At 43.9% G+C, this 22,867-nt stretch overlaps 1 protein-coding gene across 13 annotated transcripts in view; it reads left to right on the plus strand.

The window, feature by feature from the left end:
* The window catches only part of FANCC (FA complementation group C), a 153,267-nt gene that overhangs the window by 85,599 nt on the left and 44,801 nt on the right, over nt 1-22,867 (plus strand). For 12 of the 13 annotated variants that reach the window (XR_006291032.1, XM_043547096.1, XM_037901717.2 and 9 more), the window contains 2 exons: nt 2,230-2,394; nt 11,060-11,216. Coding sequence is in view for 12 of the 13 variants with exons in the window: in XM_043547096.1 (XP_043403031.1) it covers nt 2,230-2,394; nt 11,060-11,216 (322 nt within the window). In the remaining variant the exon portion in view is untranslated. The remainder of the gene's footprint in view (nt 1-2,229; nt 2,395-11,059; nt 11,217-22,867) is intronic. The other variant, XM_043547101.1, reaches the window with a different exon arrangement.

Below are 22,867 nucleotides of genomic sequence, written 5' to 3' on the forward strand. Positions count from 1 at the left end.
AGGGGAGTCTGCACAGAAACCTGGTGTCTTTGCATTAGCTCTGGGGCAACCTACCCAACCCTTGGCTTTCCTGCAAAGAGCTAGACTACTGCGGACTCCCTTGTCTGATTCTGCCCCATGTATCTCTTTCTCACACACACTCTAAGGTTCAGGGAGGGATGTCCAAGGGTATGTCTAAACTGTAGTTAGACTCATGTGGCTGGCCTGTGCCAGCTGATTCAGGATCATGGGACTCTGGTTTAGGGGCTGTTTAATTGAGGTGTAGATGTACAGGATCAGGTGCAGCTCTGGGACCCTTCCACCTCACAGGGTCCTAGAGCCCAGGCTGCAGCCAGAGCCTGAATGTCTATACCTATTTCCATATTCATTTTTAAACTGGAGATATTAAGTCAAAAATTTAGGAAACTTTGAAAATATATCATGTAGCATTTCCCCACTGTAGACATCAGAAGGGCCGTCAACAAATCACAATATGTTCAGTTCTTATTGCTGAATAGGACACTGTAAATAACTGTAGTTTTCATCCATCAGTACCCTTTTTCCAGGAGACTTGAGGGATGTTTCTGGTCAAAAGAACAACCACATTTTCAAAATATAGCTTGTTAAATTTTACCTCTGAAGTTCAGATGCATGGGTAACGTGACAGGGTTGGGACTCACCACTGCAGCGCCTCCTGCTGTTCGGTCAGGGAATTAGCTCAATTTATGCAGAGCGCCCTCTGCCGGTGGTGTCCCATCCATCTCTCTCCCTCAGTTGGCTTCTCGACCCGTGTTGCTCCCAGCTTGTAGCATCCTCTTCAGGACACTGCCCTCCAGCAGTGCCCCCAAGTCCACACTCACCCCTTCTGGGTGCAGGGGTTTAATCAGGAGTCTTTGCACCAGCCTCAGTGACCTGCCACAACCCCCAAGTCTAGCCCCTCTTATGTCAGGGGGCAGATTGCAGCCTGATTCAGCCACCGCTCCACAGCCCAGTGCGGCACAAGGGGGAAAAGAGGGTGGGGACCCAGGCCCACCCACTACTCTGGGTCCCAACCCAAGGACCCTCTAACATCAGCCTCCCTGCCCTCCTTCTCTCCCCTTCCTTTCAGTCTTCCCTGGGTCACTTCCCCTCTGACACCATTGCACCCTCTAAGCCCTTCTATTCAGGGCCAGCAGTCTGGCAGGTATCAGGCTGGAGCTCTCCTCTGCTTCCCCAAGCCTGCCCAGCACAACACTGTTCTAGGTGCTGGTTTCCTGCTCAGGAGACAGACCTTCCCCCATGAAGGTCTGGAATAGACTGACTGCTCCCTTCCTGGGCAGCCTTTATATAGGGCTGAGCCTGGCCCTGATTGGCCGCCTAAAGCTCAGTTCTGATTGACTCCGGACAGGCCCTTCCCTATTGGCTGCCAGACTGCGCAGCTGCACTGGCCTGCCCTGGTCCACTCTTTCATGGGGGTGAGGCAGTCACCCCGCTACAGGTAATAACAAGTAATTTTGTACATAAACTGGGAAATACCTACTTTTGCATATGTAATTGCTTATTTTGGCTGCCCAGTTAACACAATCATCCATATGTGAAAAAGTCAATCTTTTTCAAATTTGGCTTTAAATATTAAATTATCCTCCACCTTAGTACTATTTAGATTGCACCATCATTAATCTTTTCCAAAAGTGCAATCTTGTTAGCAGGGTCAATTACTATGCTATGCTATACTAATACTATGCTGTACAAATACTATGCTATACATCCCTTCAGTTGTAGATCTTTAAGACAAATCCTTGTATTTTATGCCTGAGCACTTGAAGGTAGCAGGATTTATACTGTGGTGTGCACTGGAGTAATTCCTGCTGGAATGAGAAAAGCCAAAAAAAACCATAGAGATCTCAAAGCCAGCTTGGTTGTCTCCTGTGAGAACTTAAGATACCCATGTGAGAGCTGTGAAACTGTAATCTTCCTCTGAGGGACTGCTTTGCTCTTTATCAAACCGGGAAAGGCAAAATATTCATTGCTAGCAAGGCATATGTAGTTATTGAACACCTGCCAGCACTTTAGAATTGTTTGAGGTCCCTACTGCAGCGTGTTTACCATAGTCCTCAGTGCCAACATACAGAAATTCTGATTGTTTTGAAGTATTCCATTTGAGAATACTTCAGCATTAGGTACAATAAATAATTGTTTTCTTGACTTTAGAAGTTAAGACTTTTGAGTGTTTTCTTTCCCTAAAATAAGAAACCTTTTTTATTTCTCCAGAGTTTCAGATGATCATGTAACTGTAGTGTCCCTTTTCTGCGTTCCTCTTATCACTTTGCCTGATGTAACTCCTCTACTGGAAGCGCTCCTTACCTATCATGGAGGTGGATCACAAGAGGTTCTCAGCTCAGAGTTTTTAGAAGCTGTGAATGAGACATTTTTAAAGTAAGTAACATAGAATATACAGATTATGCCTCCTCACCAAAAAGAATATTAACTCTGTTCAGTTGGAATTACTATTTGGTGAATTTGCATGTTGGATGCATTGAATGTCTACTGTATTGTAACAGAATATTTTCTTTTTACCTGAATAGCAGACCTAAAGTTGGAACGAGAACAAGGATTCTAGATTGCTGATGTGCTGTTTCAATTTTACTTTCCCTATGATATGTTAGACAGTGTCACTGTAATTGTGTTTTTGGACTTTGCCTTTCACTGAGATGTTGTACCTCTTTGCCATAAATATACTGGATCTTTCCTAACTTCTGCTATTAGAGATCCAGATTTAATTTTGTGTCCTTGCATACCAAAAAATATCGGTTATATTCTTGTCTTTGTGTTTCCTGACAGTTCGTTCTCGTATTTCTATTGAGAACTTGGTTCTCCTTGTTTTCAAGTCTTCTGTCTCCCAGCAGATTATTTTTAACTAGGCACTTGAATACGGTTAACGATATGTAGATTTGCTTATAACTCTGCCTCCAAGGTGGTCCAGTGCTTGGATGAGATTAGCTCATAGATTAAAACTGGAGAGAGTCCAGTGGAGGGCAATGAAAATGATTAGGGGGCTGGGGCACATGACTTACAAGGAGCGGCTGAGGGAACTGGGGTTATTTAGTTTGCAGAAGAGAAGAATGAGGGGGGATTTGATAGAAGCCTTCAACTACCTGAAGGGGGGTTCCAAAGAGGATGGAGCTACTCTGTTCTCAGTGGTGGCAGATGGCAGAACAAGAAGCAATGGTCTCAAGTTGCAGTTGGGGAGATCTAGGTTGGATATTAGGAAACACTGTTTCACTAGGAGGGTGGTGAAACACTGGAATGGGTTACCTAGGGAGGTGATGGAATCTCCATCCTTAGAGGTTTGACAAAGCCTTGTCTGGGATGATTTAGTTGGTGCTGGTCCTGCTTTGAGCAGGGGATTGGACTAGATGACCTCCTGACATCTCTTCCAACCCTAATATTCTATGATTCTATGATAAAGACCAGCACAAACCTCACCAACTTCCATTGGCATCCTCCTTCAATCTCACCTTCTCTAATACAAATATATTGTAATGAGTAGGTATTTTAAATAATCTACCAAAGTAAGTAAGCAAGCAAGCAAAGAAATAAACAAAAACACCCTAACAAAAGTTTCACACTTCTCTCCTTGGACCAGGGGTGACACCAGGGGTGACGGATTCTTCCTAAAAGTGGGGGGGGGGGGGCACAAGGCCCAGCCCCTGTCCTCCTCTTCCCTTTCCGGCCCTCCCTTCGCTCCCCCCCGCCCAGGGCCCTGCATTCTGGCCAAGGCAGAAGCTGGAGCCAGGCCTCCACCTTCCCAGGGTGGGGGGGACCCAAGAGCAGCCCCTGGCCTGTAGCTCCTCCCTCCAGGCTCCCCATCCACTTTCAAAAGTGGGAGGGCCTTGGACCCTGTTTGGCACTCCTATGTGACTGATATTAGTCATGTCATTCAGTGCAGTCCTTGAAGGCACTGAGATACTTTGGTGATGAGGGTGATAGAACCTGTATAGAATGGAATAGAATCTCTGAGACCTAGTGATTTAACTTTTGAGTTTGGGCTTTCACAGTGACCACATAGGGCCTTGAATACTTCACCCACTTCATTAAACCACATAGTTGGGATGAAATCCCTGGGCCTTATTTCTAAAGATTTTAACATAACTTGTATTTGATTACCTTTTGCATAGACCACTGAAGAAGAGTATATTCATACCTAGAACACTTGAATCTTCACATCCCGAACATTCCTCTAATCATCACAATGTCTTGCAGGGGCAACTGCTGCTCATCACAACCCTGCCTTATAGCTCTTTCTCCTTTCAGCATCTCAAGAGACCAGATACCTTGGATCATTCCTCTGATAAAATTTTTGAGTGGAGAGAGGGCTGTCTTTGTGACCCCAAATAAGAGTCCTTATAATTTATATGTTAATACAACATATATATGATATATGTTCATATGGTAGGTGGATTCTCTAAGAGTGTGGACTGGGCAGTAGCTTAAGCAAGAGGATCATTCAGTGAAACAGAGATTCTATCAACTAAAATATGAAGTTCTAGACATAAGAATGATTACAATATCCTTCACCTAGGTTTTCTGGAGTGAAAAGGGTGTTTCCTTCACAATGCACTGAAGTCTTTGCTGGAGTCCATCTCATAAATTTGAAACTTTTTGCTCACCTGTCCTCATACTGTATGTCTGTATTAAACTGTGTCCATATTCTAAGGTTGAAATAGTTTGGCACGATCTACCATAATAGTCAGTAGAAGAAAATGGGGCTGTTACTCTAGATATCATGTTTTCTGAACTAATCCTCAGACTGAGGTTTTTTTTTTTTTTTTTTTAAAGCCAACAAAACAAAAAAAAAATCCCCCTCCCTCTGAAATTCTTGCTTTCGGCAGCTATATAGCTTTAAAAAGACATTTTTGGAAACTATGAATTCCTCATATATTTAAATGATCCTCTGGGAACCTTTTCTCCTCCATTCATCCACCTTTCTCCCATCTCTTCGAAGTCCTTAAGCTGGCCCCAAAAATAATTTTAGCTAAGGAGGGCTGGACGCTAGTTCTTCTGGAGCCCATCATCATTATGTCTGCGAAGTTCAGATGAGATCACTGAAGAAGACCAGAAGTCAGTGTTTCCCCCAAGGGCTCTAGTAACAGCAAAATAAAACATTGCATTGGTAGATAATATCAGGGCAGCAATTTTTAATTTATCGTTGTACATGTGCTACTAGATAAATACTCCATCAGAAACTAATGAAGGCTTTTCGTTTTAGTGAAACTTTATCTGAAAATCCAAAAGGAATGGGTGGTCTTTGACTTGTCTGTTTCCTGTGGCTTCAGATCAGCACTTTCCACAAGTAGTGGTAAAAATTCTGGAAGCTTTCCTAGGACAACTGCCCTAGGATAGACTGTCCAAACTGAGTCAATATCACTTGAGTCAACAGGCAATAAATCATTACAAATATTTTTGTCGCTCCTTATTGTGAGTCTGAACATTTTCTGTGGTGATAGAGGGTTTTTCTACGGTCACAGAGGATTTTTCTGAATCGAATACTCTGACCTGTGTTTTACCTTTTCCAGTGATTGTTTATCACAACAAGCTAAAGGAATTCAGTTTGTATTGTTGTTGGCCACTTTATTCATTGAGGGCCTCTGAAAGTACTTGTGAGAGTATTCCTATGCATAGATGTGTTGAGTTCATTATTCTTTGTATGGTGGGCTCTTGGTCTTCTATTGAGGCTCTTGTAACCTTCAGAGGGACTTAGTTACATTTTTCTACTTCAGTCACCTTTCATTATTTACCTCCCTATTCTTCACCTCTGTCTGTCTGCCCTTTACAGCCTCTGACCTCAAGTTATGAGCCTTACTTGGCTTCTTTTTGGATATCCAAGAAGACTGCTCCTTTAATTAGTTATTAGTAAATGCTAGAAAAGTATTGTGACTAGTAACCTACCAGAGAACCCAGTGGTGTCCCCTGTGAAGCATGCCCAAGTTCCTCTGGCACAAGGACAGAGAGGACAGTTTGCTCCCAGTATAAGAAATATTTTCCTGCCTATGAGTTAAAGTTTCTCTGTGTGGACTTTGCATTTACACTTTTTCAAAAATATAAAAGAAGTGTCCATTTTTCACTTTCACTTTCACTTGTCATTTTCTGATTTAAAATCAGAAAGAAAGCTTGAAATAATAATACATATCAAACCACAAAAAACAATATAAAATTAATGTTAATCTAATCTGACACTCTTCTTAATTCACCCTGCTGAGCCAAGATGTTGTAGTACAGTGCATATAATATATACACATTAATTTAATGGTTAAACAGTATTTTGAAAATGTAAAGTACTGCACGTGTTAAATATTATTTTTGCTGTTTTCCTCTATCTGGAGACGTAAAATCTTATGTGAAGCAGCTATGTAGACAACAGTTGTATAATTTCTGTTCACAGGTTTCAGAGTAACAGCCGTGTTAGTCTGTATTCGCAAAAAGAAAAGGAGTACTTGTGGCACCTTAGAGACTAACCAATTTATTTGAGCATGAGCTTTCGTGAGCTGTAGCTCACGAAAGCTCATGCTCAAATAAATTGGTTAGTCTCTAAGGTGCCACAAGTACTCCTTTTCTTTTTGAGAAATTATACAAGTTTTCAACCACTATCAGAATCCTGCATTCCCCTCCTCTTCATCAAGGTCTGCAAGTGCTTGAAACCTGTTCTTTAACTGCAGAATGAAGGCTTTCTATATTTCAAGGGACTTCAGCTTGTCAATATCATAACGTCTGTCCCTTGTTTGGTGGACCCACACTTCTCAGTTTTAGCTTGATGGAGGCTGTCACAAGGTGGTGGTTGCTACCAACATCTGCACCCCTTCTCACTTTCACATCTGTCAGTGAGCGTCGCCATTTGCCATTGATCATAGTCAATCTGGTTCTTATCCCTGTCATCTGGAGAACACCATGTCAGCTTGTGAATTTCCCGATGTTCAAATAGGGTTCCGCCAATGACTAGGTCATTCATATTACAAAAATCAACAAGCCTTTCTCCATTTTCATTCATGGCGCCACACCCATGTCTTCCCATTGCTCTGTCGTTGTTTGTGTTGTCCTTACTGACCTTGGCATTCAGGTCTCCCATGACAATAGTTAGGTTGTGGTGTGGTACTCTCTCACACTACAGGCGGAGTTAAAGGTAGAATTTGTCCTTTACTTCTTCATCACTGTCATTTGTCAGGGCAGAGCACTGAATCAGGGTGATATTATTATATTTCCCTTTCAGTTTGGCTCTCATAAGTCTGCTGCTGATGGATTTCCATTCAAGCAGGGAATGCTCCACTCCCTTCTTCAAAAGGATGGCAACACCCTCATGGTGTTGTCCATCATCCCATCCAGAAAACAGCAAAGTTTCTCCCGAGGCTGCTATTAGTCTTCCTGATCCCATCCATCTGCTCTCTTTGACACCCAGCATGTGTAAGCTGTAGCGTCTCATCTCTGCTGTGATCTGAGCTAGCTTCCCTGTTTCATACATTGTCCGTACATTCCAAAAACCCTTGGTTTTTGTCTTGGTGTTGAGCACTTCAGTCTTCATGCCAGTGGCTTCCTTTTGGCTTTCACCACTGGCAGTCATATGGGTCATTGACTCCTGAAGGCCATCACACACAGTGATGGTCGATTTCTCTGTTGCTGTTTCCGTAACATATTTTGTTTTTTACGGGACAGGGTTGTTAGCCCTGTGCCTAACCCCCAACCTGGAGGACCAGGGTGTATGTTTTGTCTGGCCCCTCCCTCATAGACCAGTCAAGCCTGGTAGAACCTACCAGGAGCAAAAAGCCCCCACCAACACAGACTCTGGGGATCGTTAGAGCACGCAAGCTGTCCCTCCATGATAAGGCATGGACACCAGAGGACAGATCCTAACCTTAGTTCTGTTTAATTCTGCATAATTGGGTGTTACATTAAGATATGTAATTTTTGTTGTATTTTTAAAAATTTTAATCTGAAACTAACCTAATGCCAGTTTTATAATAGCTGTAAACATATTCCAGTGTGTGTTGTGGTGGGATGTTTCCTCTTCTTGGGTGGTTGCTGTGCTCTGCTTTTTGCCTCATGCATAGTATACCCACGTTATGGTGTTGTCCCACTGCAAACCTATGCTTTCTTGGTATCTTATTTTCTAATTATATAATAACGTATTTTAGCTGAGTTATAGTAGAAAGCTAGTCTTTTCATGAGCTGACAGAGCGTGGATTTGTTGACTTGCAAGATATGCTGTGAGGTTCACTTACCTGAACTTCTATAAATCAGTTGATAGGCAATTACCATTAGACAGTATAAATTCTCAACTTTTCTATTAAGGCTGTAGTCACATTTTAAGAAGCAGCATTTTAAGAAGCAGCATGAATAGAGGACTAAAGAGCCAGTGGCGGCTTAGTTCTAATTCCTGCACTCCTACTTACCTGCTGTTTGACTTTGGGAGAAATCACTTAATCTCTTAGGGTATGTCTACACTGCAAAATTAGGTCGGACAAAGTAGCCCGGGTGGGGTGGGAGAGGAGGGAAGGACAAGGCCACATTGTTTATTGTAGTCACACGAACAATCAAACTGTTTGAATGACAGCCTTCTGTTGCTTGGGCCATCCTCTGGAGTGGAGTGGCTGCCTGTCTGGAGCCTCCCCCCCGCGTTCTTGGGCGTCTGGGTGAGGCAGATATGGAACCTGGGGAGGAGGGCATGCGGTTATACAGTGGATGCAGGGAGGGTCTGTGCTCTTGTTGGCTTTCCTGCAGCTCCAACAGACGCTTCATCATGTCCGTTTGCTCCCCCAACAGACGCTTCATCATGTCTGTTTGCTCCCCCTCAGCATTGCGTCCTGCCTCCACTCTTCGCGCTCACTTAATTCTTTCCTGGCCTCTGCCACTGCACGCCTCCATGCAATAAGCTGTGCCCTATCAGCGCAGGAGGACTGCATGAGCTCGGCAAACATGTCCTCGCGAGTGCATTTTTTTCGCCTTCTAATCTGCAATAACCTCAGGGACGGAGATAATAGGGGGAGCGTAGAAACATTTGCACCTGGGGGGAGATAAAAAGGGAGAGTAAAATTTAAGATGATACATTTCTGAGAACAAAAGGGAGACTCTCACAGTGAATCAAGCAATTCACAGCAGACAGCACATGTGCTTTAGGTACAAGATCGTATTTTGCCTTTTATATTGAACGCCTGCCGGTATGGTGACACATCACAAACGGCTGGGCAACAGAATTCGGTTTCCAGGCAGCCATGGTAAGCTTTTTGTTACACGGGGTTGGCTTCTTACACCTTCATAACATGTGGGAATGGTTTCAAACTGCAACGCCATCCTTTCCCATAGCAAGCAATGCTGGTTGGGTTTCACATTTAAAAGGAGGGGCTGTGGTTTTCGGGTAGATGTGCAGCACACACCTCCTCCCACCCCTCCGCATGGCTAGTCTCTAGGATGATGCCTTCTCCCCTTCCCCCGCCGCGTGGCTATTCTCTGGGATGATTCCTTCACTCCTCCCCCCCCCCACCCCACCGCATGGCTGTTCTCTGGGATGATCCCTTTTAGCCAAGCGCAAACAGCCCAGCATAAATGGGGTCCGTTTACTGTTCCCTTACAAAAATTCCCCTATTTCAACCAGGTGACGATGAATGATATCACTCTACTGAGGCTAACCCAGAAAGATATTGACCGAATGTTGCTTGAATGAGACCAAAACCCAGGACCATTCGCTGCCATGCTTTTGTGCTGCAATGATTCCAGAATATTTGCTACTGGCTTGGCGTGATAAAATGTCCTACCGTGGAGGATGAAATAAGGCAGCCCTCTCCAGAAACCCTCTGCAGAAGGCTTTCATGGTAGCTCCAGGAGAGCTTCAAGGAGATGTCCCTGGAGGATTCCCGCTCCATCCCCTGACATGTGAACAGACTTTTCCAGTAGCTGTACTGGCCGTGAATGCATCCCAATTCTTCAGGGCTAATCAAACATTAAACACTATTGCTTTTAAACCCTGTGCTGTAGTTACAAATGTGCACTCACCAGAGGTGCCTTCTCCGGCTTCAGGGTTGGGGATCCCGCCTTGGGAGGGTATTGGCTCCAGGATGATGAAAAGGTCCTGGCTGCCGGGGAGAATGCATTCACCGCTTGCCTGCTGCGCATTCTCCTCCTCCTCGTCCACAAAATCCTCTTCGCTGTGGCGTGAGACTCCCCCCTTGCAGGTGTCCACAGACAGTGGTCGGATAGTGGTAAGGTCCCCCCTAGAATGCTATGCAGCTGATCACAGAAGTGGCATGTATGGGGCTCTGACCCGGAGCGACGGTTTGCCCACTTTGTCTTTTGGTAGGCTTGCCTGAGTCCTTAACTTCCACGCGGCACTACTGTGCGTCCCTGTTGTAGCCTCTCTCCACCATGCCCCGTTCGATTTGGCATATATATTTGCATTTTTTCTTTTTGATTGGAGTTCGGCCTGCACAGATGCTTCTCCCCCTACAGCAATTAGATCCAATGTCTCCCTTTCGGTCCACGCTGGAGCTTGTTTGCGATTCTGGGGGGACTGCATGGTCACCTGTGCTGCTGAGTTCGCCACACTGACCAAACAGGAAATGAAATTCAAAAAGTTCCCGGGGCTTTTCCTGTGTACTTGGCTAGTGCATCGGAGTTGAAATTGCTGTCCAGAGCAGTCACAATGGAGCACTCTGGGATAGCGTCCCGGAGGCCAATGCCGTCGATTTGCATCCGCACTACCCCAAATTCGACCCAGCAAGGTCGATTTTAGCGCTACTCCCCTGGTCAGGGAGGAGTACAGAATTCGATTTTAAGAGCCCTTTAGGTCGACGGAATGGGGTTGGTTGTGTGGACGCAGTCATTTTTAAATCGACCTAATGCAGCTAAATTCGATCTAACCCCGTAGTGTAGACCAGGGCTAAGTATCTCAGTTTTCCCATCTGTAAAAGGTAGGTAATAATTAAGATATGCACTTTCTCCTAAAATTGTATAAGTATGTATATGTGGATTGATAATTTTGCATTGATATGCAATCTTTTAAATATTTATTCACTTCATGGCTCAGTTTGTAGAAAACAATATTTTCCCATTAACTCAGGAAGAAGATTGCCCTCTCTGAATCAGCTATCCTAAGCTTGTGGCTTCGTCATCTGCCTAGCCTTGAAAAAGCAACACTGCATCTTTTTGAAAGGTTGATTTCCACTCAAACAAGCTCACTGGAACACGTAGTGTGTATCATAAAAGATTCATTACTGGTATGTACCACAATTAATACATTACATCTTTTCGGCTGAGGGATCACCAAATACTTCTCTCATATACAGCATCATCGAAATCCAGCAACTTCCATGGGGGAGAGTAGCTGTCATGTAGCTTAATAACAGTAGTGGAAAGAGGAGAAATTTTTGTGCAGAACACCATGACAAATTCCTACTCTAATAAAATATGTTAAAATTAAAAACTTCACAGAACATGATGCCTTGGCATCAAAAGCTTCATCCATAGATCATAAGAAGATAAACAGAAACAGGCCCTGATTGTCAGAGGTGCTGAGTACCCACTTCTCCTTTGGAATTATAGAAAAATTTCCCTTCTGGGGACAGATTCAAATCTGTCTGGATTTGTATCTAGGGCTCCATGTAGTTAAAGTATTTAAAAGGCAATGTTTAAATTGCTAAACTATGTCCTTATGGATTAATGCATTGTGGGAATACTCATTTACTTGTTTTTTCATGAAAAATCATGAGCAAAAAGTTATTAATTTAAAACATTTATTACCCTATAATCAGTTTAGATTTTTTTTAGAAATATTCTATTATATAGTGCACCAATTCTATCCAATATATTTAGAAATTTATAATGATTTGGCACCTGGTTACTTGACATGATTAAAGGCTTCCATTAACAAAGAAATAGTAATAGAACCCCTTTATGAAAGCAATACGTTTCAGGATGTGTAGGTATGTCATACGCACATATCTTGTATTATGAAAGTGAACCTGAGGCATGGACGCTCTGAAATGTGGCATATATGATACTATAATCACACACCTGGAGGTGTCATGTGTCTTTTAACATTTTAAAATTCTTCTCTCTTCTTCGCGTATTTTTACATGTCCATTCCACTGTAGGTGTGTGTGCGCCCCCACGCACAGTTGTTGATCTTTTTCCCTCAGTGGTACTCGTTGGGGCAGCTTGAGCATACTCTACCCTTGCCTGCCATTGCTTGCAGGTACAAAAGGGGCAGCGACCACCCTCAGTTGCTTCTTATTCCCAGTGATTGTTGTTGGAGTGCTTTCAGTCTTCCTATAGCAAGTTCTTCCCTTGCTCCTTGTATATAGCCAATTTTTTCTTAGAAGTTAGTAGTTAGGTAAAATCTAGTATAGATAAGTGTTAATATTAAGCTTCAGTTTTTATGGTTTTTTTTTTAACCAAATTCAAATTTTGGTACTGGGTCTGGTATCAGAACCATGCCTCGCTTTCTGGGGTTTAAGTCCTGCCTGTCATTGACCCACACCCCAGCTGTCTAAAATGCTTGGGGGAGTCCAACATTACTGACAAGTGTCCATCTGTAAGAGATTCACGCCTGGTTCTAAGAAGGATAGAGCAGCCAGGTTCAAGTGTCTCCTAATGGTCCCCCATTGGAACCCTTGCCTTTTAAATGGACTCTGAGTACTGCATTTTGATATGGAGTGCTCCATTGGAGATGTCTACAGCACCTCACTCTCTATCTCTGGTGCTAAAAAAAGAGAGACTGGCCCTTGAGAGACTTAGTACCCTATTTGGCAAGATCGTCTGTACTGAAGTCAGCTAGAGGCAAGGACTCTGGGAAAGACTCTGAAGAGTGCTTCCTAGAGGACTCCTCATCTAAGATAGTCAACCCTAGAACCTGAGTCATGTCTCTCGAGTCCAACCTCTGACATACCTATAGAAAGACATCAGGATCAGGAATCAAGACAAGCACCAATGACACCAGAGGTTTATGCAGCCATGAGAGAACTGCTTAACCTCTTGGTGTCTCTGGTTGTGCAGGAAGGTTTCCAACCAGTACCAGTGGTTCCTACTCTGTCTCTTCAGGAGCATACAGTACCATTACCTTCTATGCTTTTGGTACATCAGAAGCTGGTGCAATCAAGAGGCAAGCCAATTATGGTATCCTTGTACTGCCATCCCTGAGCTCTGGCTACCTATCTCTGGTTCCAATGGGGCTCTGCTCCCCCACTGGTATCAGAGGACTGAGAGTTGTCTTCCTCAGACTCAGAGGTGCAGTCTTTTGTGTCTCAATGTAGGCAGGGCATATATCCTCTGCCAGAGACTTGGGAGCCATGTGTCTTGCAGCAGTCTCAGCAGTGTCATTCTCTGAAGGGGCAATGGCCTGGACAAGGATGGGTCCTTTTCTGGACACCATGGGGTGTCCCTCCTTCAGCTAGGGCTTCCTCTTACCTGCTTCAGTCGGTTTCCTCAAGGGCACATCAGGAGTATTGGCCCCACAGGCAACATTCTTTGATGACTGGGACCGGGCCTGGTACTGAGTAGCTAGAAGTCGCTTGGGAAGTTCTCCCACTGCAAGACACAGAGCAGGCGCTACCTCTTCCTCCCCATCAGATGAGGCTATGGAGGTGGTAAGCGACTCAGCAGCATCAGAGGTTTACATGGTTCACCAAAGTCTACTGAGAATGGTAGTCTCTGTTATGGACATTCAGGCAGAAGAGATCTTTGAGAAATCTCACAAGTTGATGGACATTCTGGCTTTGGCAGCACCTTTCAGAGTGGCTCTAGTGACTAATTAAGCCATTCTGGAGCTGGTTAATGCACTCTGGCAGTCCCTCTCTGCCCATTTTGCTGTGGGAGGAAGGGAAGAAGGGAAGTTCTACATCCCTTTTAATGGGTTTGAACATCCGTATTCTTGTCCTCTCCTGGGCTCCTTAGTAGTGGCAGCAGCTACTGAGCGGAAGATGCATGGTACCAGGTGTTGACTCCTAAAGGAAAAAAGTCAAAGGCTGGACTTGTTTGCCTGTAAACTTTATTCTATGAGAAGTCTGAAACTCAGAAATGAAAACCAACAGTTGCTCTGAAGTCACTATGATATCTCTGGAAGAACATGATGAAATTTAAGGACAGGTTACTGGATGACTGCAAGCAGGAATTCAATATGATGGTAGAGGAGGGCAAGCTGGTGACCAGAACAGCTCTACAGGACAGCTTGGATGTGGCAGGTTCAGCAACTCCCACCATGGCATCTAGTTTCTTATAGTTATAACTATAAGAAAGTATTGATGGCTGCAGTCTTCCAGTCTTCCTGCAGAGGTTCAGCAGACCATCCAAGATCTCCCATTCTAAAGTCCTTCCTTATTTTCAGACAAGACAGACAATAGACTTCATAGCCTAAAAGAGCGCTGGACAATGATAAAATTGCCTGGAATCTATACACTGGCAATGAAAAGAAAGAAGTATTGCCCTCAGCAGTCCTATAGACATTAGGGCTTTGTTCTGCGATCCTCAGAGAGTCTCCCTGAAAGCATGGGGATCCCTGAACCCACCAAAAAAGAAATGCAGAGGTTAAAAGGAGGTGACCACCACCAACCTCTTCTGCATCAGCCGGTTCATCTCATCCAGCCAGTTCATCCGAACAGGCATTTTGATGGGTTGATAAGGATAGTTTACCAGTTCCCACAATTCCGTCTGTTTCTACCCTTTTGTTTTCACAGTTGCTTATTTCGCTTCCTAAGTACTTGGTCTCACATAACATCAGATAAGTGGTTCTTAAGCATGGTGGATCTGGGATGTTCCTTCCATGTCTCTTCAGGAACCACTCTCATGAAACTGTCCTCCAGGAGGAAGTCAAATCCCTCCTTGAAGCAGAAGCCACAGAGGAAGTTCTTTTGTGCTTCAGGGGAAGAGCTTCTATTCCCTCTACTTTCTTATTCCCAAAGCGAAAGATTGTCTCAGGCCTATTTTGTATACAGGAGAATTAAACGGATTCCTGAAGAAGATAAAATTCCATATGGTCACCTTCGCTTCCATGATTCCCTCCCTGAAACAAGAGGACTGATATGGTGCCCTCGACTTAACAAATGCTTACTTCCATGTGGCAATATGCCACAACCACTGGACATTTCTCAGATTCGTGGCGAATGGAACCCATTACCAATTCACAGTGGTTCCATTCAGCCTGTCAGCTGCTCCTCATGTTTTCGCAAAGTGCATGGCCATGGTGGTAGAGTATCTTTGAAAATCAGGTGTCCATCTGTTTCCAGATCTGGAAAACTGGCTGGTGAGAGGCAAGTCCAAAGTACAGTTCTGTCCATCAGCCTATCTGCATTCAACACACCGGGCTTCTAGTTCATTGGGACAAATCAATCCTGAAATCACTACAGATAATAGAATTTATTGGAGCAGTCTTAGACTCTACGAAGGCCAAGGCTTTTCTGCCAAAATCAAGCTTTGAAACACTGGGGGTTAGTTCTGGAGCTAAAAGCAAATCCTCTCGCCACAGTTCACAGATGCCTCAGATTCCTGGGGCACACGGCAGTATGTACCTATGTAGTGCAGCACACCACACTACACCTCAGGAAGTTGCAAGGCTGGCTGGCTTCAGTGTATGTCCTAAGTAGCTCAAGTACTGGTGTTAGTTTTGTCATCTCTGAACCGGTGAATACAGTCTCTGAAAGTTTGGGTGAAGGTCTGTGACAGAGTATAGGCCCCCATGTATGAGGAAGGGAGCAGAGAGGCTTTGCTGGTTGGGCTAGCCCCACCTATCCAGTCCTGTCAATCATGCATGATTGGGAGGAGGGCTTTAAACAGGAAGAAACTTCAGTAGGCAGGGGGAAAGGAGCAAGACTACCCTAAGCACCAGACTGCAGGAGTAATGCCTGACATTGCAAAGGGAACTCCTAGGCAGGAGACTTTCATCCCGACCCTGAGGAAAGTACAGCAGACCCCCTATGGTAAGACACACAGGCTGAGCCTGCCACAGAAACCCAGACAAAGCGATTTCCTCAAACCTATTATCTTGGGACTGGATTGTTGGCAGCACTGTAGATACCCTCCCCCCTTCCCCACCCCTGCTTTCTGGAACCTTAGGGAGTCTCCCTGAAAGCGTGGGGAGTTTGTGACTTCCATTTTGATCCCCCAGCCAGAGAGACTTAAGGAGCCCTACAAAGGGCAGAATCCCCCTTGGGAATAGTAGGAAAGTGGGGCTGGTGTTGCTATCACCCAGAGTTGATAACTGGGTGTGGTCAGGTTTCCCCACACCGAGGGAGAGAGGAACCACCAAAGACTCTGTTACAGGGTTTTCGTCGTTCCCCTACAACCAGTGCTCACTTTAATCACAGATGCATCACCCCTGGTTGTGGGGTACACATGGGTCACTGTAGACTCAAGGTCTGTGGTCTTCCCAAGAACTGAAGAGACTCTCATAAATGTCAGAGAGTTGTGAGCTGCTCATCTAGTCTGTTCAGCCTTCCTTCTGCATATCAAGGGGAAAAAATCTGCTAGTAATAACAGACAGCACAGTAACTATATTTTATTGAAAACATGTAGGGAGGGATGCATTTGACACAGCTGTGCCAGAAGGTGATTCACCTGTGGGACTTTTGCATAGCCAATTTGGTTGACTTCAGAGCTGCTTACCTTCCAGGAGTGCAGAATTTGTTGGCAGATCAGCTGAGCAGGTTCTTCCCTGATCACCATCAGAGTTCACTGTCTCTAGACATGGCCAGATTCATGTACCAGCTGTGAGGGACACCCCAGGTGGACCTATTTGCAACACAGGCCAATGGAAAATGCCATCAGTAATGTTTACAGTCCAGGTTCATTGACAGACACATTCCTGCTATCCTGGAAGAATTACCTTTTTATATGCCTTACCTCTGATTCCATTACTGCGCAGAGTCTTGTCAATGACCGGGCTCACCTCATACTTATAGCACCAGCATGGCCTCAGCAACACTGGTACTCAACCCTGCCAACCTTGTCAGTCAGACCTCCATTATCTCTCCCATTGGATCTATGCATGATTACCCAGGGCCATTGGCATCTGCTTCACCCCAGCATACAAGCCCTCCATTTGACAGAGTGGATGCTTCATGGTTAACACCATTGGAAAGGGCTTGCTCTAAGAACATACAGAAAGCACTTCTGAATAGTATAAAGCTTCAAGAAGGGCTACTTATCTGGCTAATAGAAATGTTTTTCCATCTGGTCCCGACAAAAATGTTCCCTCCAAATAAGCTCTTATCAGACATGTATTGTGTGGTCTTTTACACCTAAAACATCAAGGTCTATCAGTTAGCTCTATCAGAGTACCTCGGGAAGCTATCTCAGCTTTCCACCCCTTGGTAGATAATAGATCTCTTTTTTTCCAACCCTATCACCATCAGATTTCTAAAGGGTTTGGACAGATTATACTCTTAGGTGAAAGATCCTATTCCCCTATGGGATCTGATTTTGGTGTTGGCAAAGTTAATGGGGCCACTTCTGAACCTCTTGCAACTTGCTCCCTTTCTCTACCTCTCTATAAATGTGGACTTTTTGACTGTGATTACCTTTATGAGGAAAGTGGGTGAGTTGAGAACCCTGGTACCAGAGCTTCCCTATACAGTTTTCCGTAAGGATAATGTTTACCTCCACCCTCACCCAAAGTTCCTAATAAAGGTGGTCTCCAATTTTAACATTAACCAGGCAATTTATTTGCTGACTTTCTTTCTGAAACTTCACACTCATAGAGATGAGGAGAAACTTCATTCATTAGGTGTTAGAAGAGCTTTAGCTTTTTTTCCATTAAGTCCTTTAGTTCCTCAACGCAGTTGTTTGTCGCTGTTGTGGATAGAATGAAAGGACACCCAGTTTCCATTCAGAGGTTTTCACCCTGGGTTTCTTTGTGCATTTGTTTGTGTTGCCAGTTGGCTAATGTGATGCCACCAGTTAGAGTATTGGCCCATTTCACTAGAGCATATGCAGCATCAGTAGCTTTCCAAGTGCAACTACCTATTCTGGACAACTTGGTCATCAGTGCACGTGTTAGCTTCTCATTATGCTGTAGTCAAGCAGTCCACAAGCCATGTCACTGTTGGACGTGTTGTTCTCCAATCTGTTCCTGTAGACTCTGAGCCCACATCCAGTAGAATGGACGTGCAATCAAAAAGAAGAAACTGCCCACCTGTCTCTAACAGCTGTTCTTTGAGATGTGTGGACATGTCATTCCAGGACCCACTCTCTTTCCCCTCTCTATCAAAATCTGTCCCAGTAAGAGGAACTGAGGTGGATTGGGGTGGCTCTGCCCTCTTATGTCTGCACATAGTGGCATGCAATGGCAGAGGGCACTCAAGCTGCCCTGATGGGTACTGCTGAGGGGAAAAAGATCTTTGACAACTGTGCATGGGGCTCCCACACATACCTAGAGGGGAATGGACATGTGCAACCAATCTCGAAGAACAATTACAGAAAGGTAGGTAACTGTTTCTTATTCATTGCCTCTGCAGATCCCCATTGTAGGTTGTGTACCATGCTGACAAGCTACGTAACTGCTAGCATTGACCCTGCTTATGCATCAATCAGGGATCTGAACATTTCAGAACTCAAAATTACAGAAGGTTCTGTGCCTGTATACATTCTCAGCTCTCTCTTTTCCACCTGTAAAGTGGTCACAGGAGTATCTCTCCCCCATAATCTATATAATACAACGGTCTTATCCATCCCTCTATATTTCTAAAGCCATCATTCACCATAATATATAGGTGCTATACATAGCTTACAGAAAACATTGGTTCAGTATAGAAAAAGTAAAATCTCTGTTTTAATCTTGGGTATATTATGTATTTATTTAATATTTATATTACATTCACACCCAGAGCCCCACAGCAGGATTGGGACCATATTGTGCTGGGCACATTCCTATTGTACATACTTGAAAATTCAGCCCCTGCCCCCAAAAATTTGCACTCTGAGAAGACAAATGACACACAGAGATGAAGAAGATGAGGGCATTCTGTGTAAAGGAGTAGTGTGGATGAAGGCACAAAGATGAGAATTTGACAAATAGGCAGATAAGCCTTGCTTTGTTGGTAGGAGGCAATGCATTAAGAGACCAGAGTATGCAAGAGGGATATAAGGGTACAGTTGAGAGGGTGATGACAGGAAGCTTGATCTTCTTGCAGTGAAGCATGATAGCAGGAGCTGGTAGGGAGGGTGGATGATGTGGTCAGAGCAATGGTCAATCAGTCTAATAATTCCCTTATTACATGATATTTTAAAGGCTATTTAGATTACAGTAAGTAGAAACGTTGGATCTACCAATGTGATGAATATATCCCATCTAAAATATATTTAGAACATTTATTTAGAGGTACGTGCGTATTTGTTTTTGTTTGTTTGATTGATTATGACATTTCCAGGATGTGACCTCTATGTGCCTTATGGTTTATGGCAATTACAATACAAAATAATGAGCCAAAAGTTACTGATTGATTTAGTCTCTTTTTCCTATTTGCAATAAAAACAATATAGAACAAAAAAGCAACCAGAAAAAAATTGGTTATGTGGCTAAATTAGGTAAGGTGAATAAGCTGCTTCAGAACTGCATCATCTGAGTCATTTATCACAATGAATTATCTCAGCACAGTGTCATAACTGTAGGTAAATATCTTAGGGCCAGTCTACACTACAGTGCTACATCTGCACAGCTGTAGCGCATCTGGTGAAGACGCACTATGCTGACAGAAGAACCCTCTCCCATCGGCATAATTACTCCACCTCAGCGAGAAGCGGAAGCTATGTTGGCCGCTGACCTAGCGCCAGTGTGGACGGTGTGAAACTTGTGTTGCTCATGGCGGGGGCCTTTTTCATACCCCTGAGCGATGAAAGTTAGATCAACTTAAGCAGTAGTGTAGACCTGCCCTTAGAGATTTGCAGGACCTAGATAGAAGACTGCTGTGCTTTAGTATGAAAGAAACTTGATATCCAATACTGTTATATTTGGATTCCAGCTGTAATTAGAGTGTGATGGTCTAGTAACTTGTATTTTATATGGTGTGCAGTTAATTATGTTTATATCTCTTGGAAGAAACTGGAATTAGTATTGGAAATTTTGTAGTTACTAGGAAGCAATAAAAACCAAAAGATCAGCGTTATACACATTGCATATAGTGAAATAATCTACATGAATATTCTTTGGCATCTCAGAAATTGGGAGGTCTTGCATTTTTGAGGGTTGAAGTGTACATAAGTGTATAATATATAAACCTGTATAATATATGTGTGTGTATGTATATATGTGTTTGTAATATCTATGTGGTGGTGTGTTAAAGTTTCAGGGTTTTTGTACAGTCCTCACTACATGCACATATAGGGCCAATAGTAATGTCTGTGCAGATTTTAGTTAGTACTTTTGGAAGCAGACGTAGTTGTGCTCCTTTGAAAGGTAGGGCACAAGAAAACCTTAATCCTTGGCTTTAGGTTCTGACCCTTAAAACTTATGTTGTTCTTGACATTGTAAGCCATTCTGTAAGTATGCCGTTCTCCTGGCATCATCAACTTTCCAAAGTCTGGCCCAGAATCAAAACTATGTTATGCTTTCCAGCTGAAATTCAGGTTGTGGACCCTCAAATGCTATTGTTTTTGATTCAGCACTGCAGAGTGAAAAGTTCCACTTATTAGGTGGGGTAGTGACACTCTGTTGTGCTGCCATACTAAGATTTGGGGTTGTACCCTGGTTCCTATGCCCCTACATTGCCCTCCTGCTTTGACTGATCCACCCAGTTATATTCTGGCTGGATCCAGAGTCATCTTTCATAGCTAGACCTTCCAGTGAAAGAGGCAGAGAAAAGGGAGAAAGATGGGGGAGATGTCAGAGAGAAATTGGGAGAGGCAAGACAATTTTTGTTTGAAATTGAATTTCCTTGCAGAGTATCCTAGCTAAGTAAAGTTCAACAGATACAATACATTTCCTTAACAGTGTATTTTATAAAAGAATCCATCCTCAAAAGGATATATCCTTGAGTTGAAACACTGGGAATAGTTTTCAGAGTAGCAGCCATGTTAGTCTGTATTTGCAAAAAGAAAAGGAGTACTTATGGCACCTTAGAGACTAACCAATTTATTTGAGCATAAGCTTTCGTGAGCTACAGCTCACTTCATCGGATGCATGATGAAGTGAGCTGTAGCTCACGAAAGCTTATGCTCAAATAAATTGGTTAGTCTCTAAGGTGCCACAAGTACTCCTTTTCTTTTTGCGTATATACACAGAGAACGTGAAATAGTGGGTGTTACCATACACACTGTAACGAGAGTGATCAGGTAAGGTGAGCTATTACCAGCAGGAGAGCGGAGGGGAAAAAAGCCTTTTGTAGTGATAATCAAGATGGGCAATTGCCACTTTTAGGTCTGTAATCGAGTGACCAAAGAGATTGAAGTGTTCTCCGACTGGTTTTTGAATGTTATAATTCTTGATGTCTGATTTGTGTCCATTTATTCTTTTACGTAGAGACTGTCCAGTTTGGCCAATGTACATGGCAGAGGGGCATTTCTGGCGCATGATGGCATATATCACATTGGTAGATGTGCAGGTGAGCGAGCCTCTGATAGTGTGGCTGAAGTGATTAGGCCCTATGATGGTGTCCCCTGAATAGATATGTGGACACAGTTGTCAACGGGCTTTGTTGCAAGGATAGGTTCCTAGGTTAGTGGTTCTGTTGTGTGGTGTGTGGTTGCTGGTAAGTATTTGCTTCAGGTTGAGGGGCTGTCTGTAAGCAAGGACTGGTCTGTGTCCCAAGATCTGTGAGAGTGATGGGTCGTCCTTCAGGATAGGTCCTTGATGATGCGTTGGAGAGGTTTTAGTTGGGGGCTGAAGGTGATGGCTAGTGGCGTTCTGTTATTTTCTTTATTGGGCTTGTCCTGTAGAAGGTGACTTCTGGGTACTCTTCTGGCTCTGTCAGTCTGTTTCTTCACTTCAGCAGGTGGGTATTGTAGCTGTAAGAACGCTTGATAGAGATATTGTAGGTGTTTGTCTCTGTCTGAGGGGTTGGAGCAAATGCGGTTGTATCGTAGAGCTTGGCTGTAGACAATAGATCATGTGGTGTGGTCTGGATGAAAGCTGGAGGCATGTAAGTAGGCATAGTGGTCAGTAGGCTTCCGGTATAGGGTGGTGTTTATGTGACCATCGCTTATTAGCACCGTAGTGTCCAGGAAGTGGATCTCTTGTGTGGACTGGTCCAGGCTGAAGTTGATGGTGGGATGGAAATTGTTGAAATCATGGTGGAATTCCTCTAGGTTTCTTTTCCATGGGTCCAGATGATGAAGATGTCATCAATGTAGCGCAAGTAGAGTAGGGGCATTAGGGGACAAGAGCTGAGGTAGCGTTGTTCTAAGTCAGCCATAAAAATGTTGGCATACTGTGGGGCCATGCGGATACCCATAGCAGTGCCGCTGATTTGAAGGTATACATTGTCCCCAAATGTGAAATAGTTATGGGTGAGGACAAAGTCACAAAGTTCAGCCACCAGGTTTGCCGTGACATTATTGGGGATACTGTTCCTTATGGCTTGTAGTCCATCTATTCAGGGGACACCATCATAGGGCCTAATCACTTCAGCCACACTATCAGAGGCTCATTCACCTGCACATCTACCAATGTGATATGTGCCATCATGTGCCAGCAATGCCCCTCTGCCATGTACATTGGCCAAACTGGACAGTCTCTATGTAAAAGAATAAATGGACACAAATCAGATGTCAAGAATTATAACATTCAAAAACCAGTCGGAGAACACTTCAATCTCTTTGGTCAAACAGCCTCATTTCTCTCTTCACTGCAAGATAATGAACACAAGAGACTGGACCTCGTCAGCCACCCTTCTGCTTAGAGTTGCCAACTATTCTGCTCTACTAGCAAATTATGACTACTCTGACT

This window comes from Chelonia mydas, chromosome 5 (assembly GCF_015237465.2).
Source record: "Chelonia mydas isolate rCheMyd1 chromosome 5, rCheMyd1.pri.v2, whole genome shotgun sequence".
Taxonomy (NCBI): Eukaryota; Metazoa; Chordata; order Testudines; family Cheloniidae; genus Chelonia; species Chelonia mydas.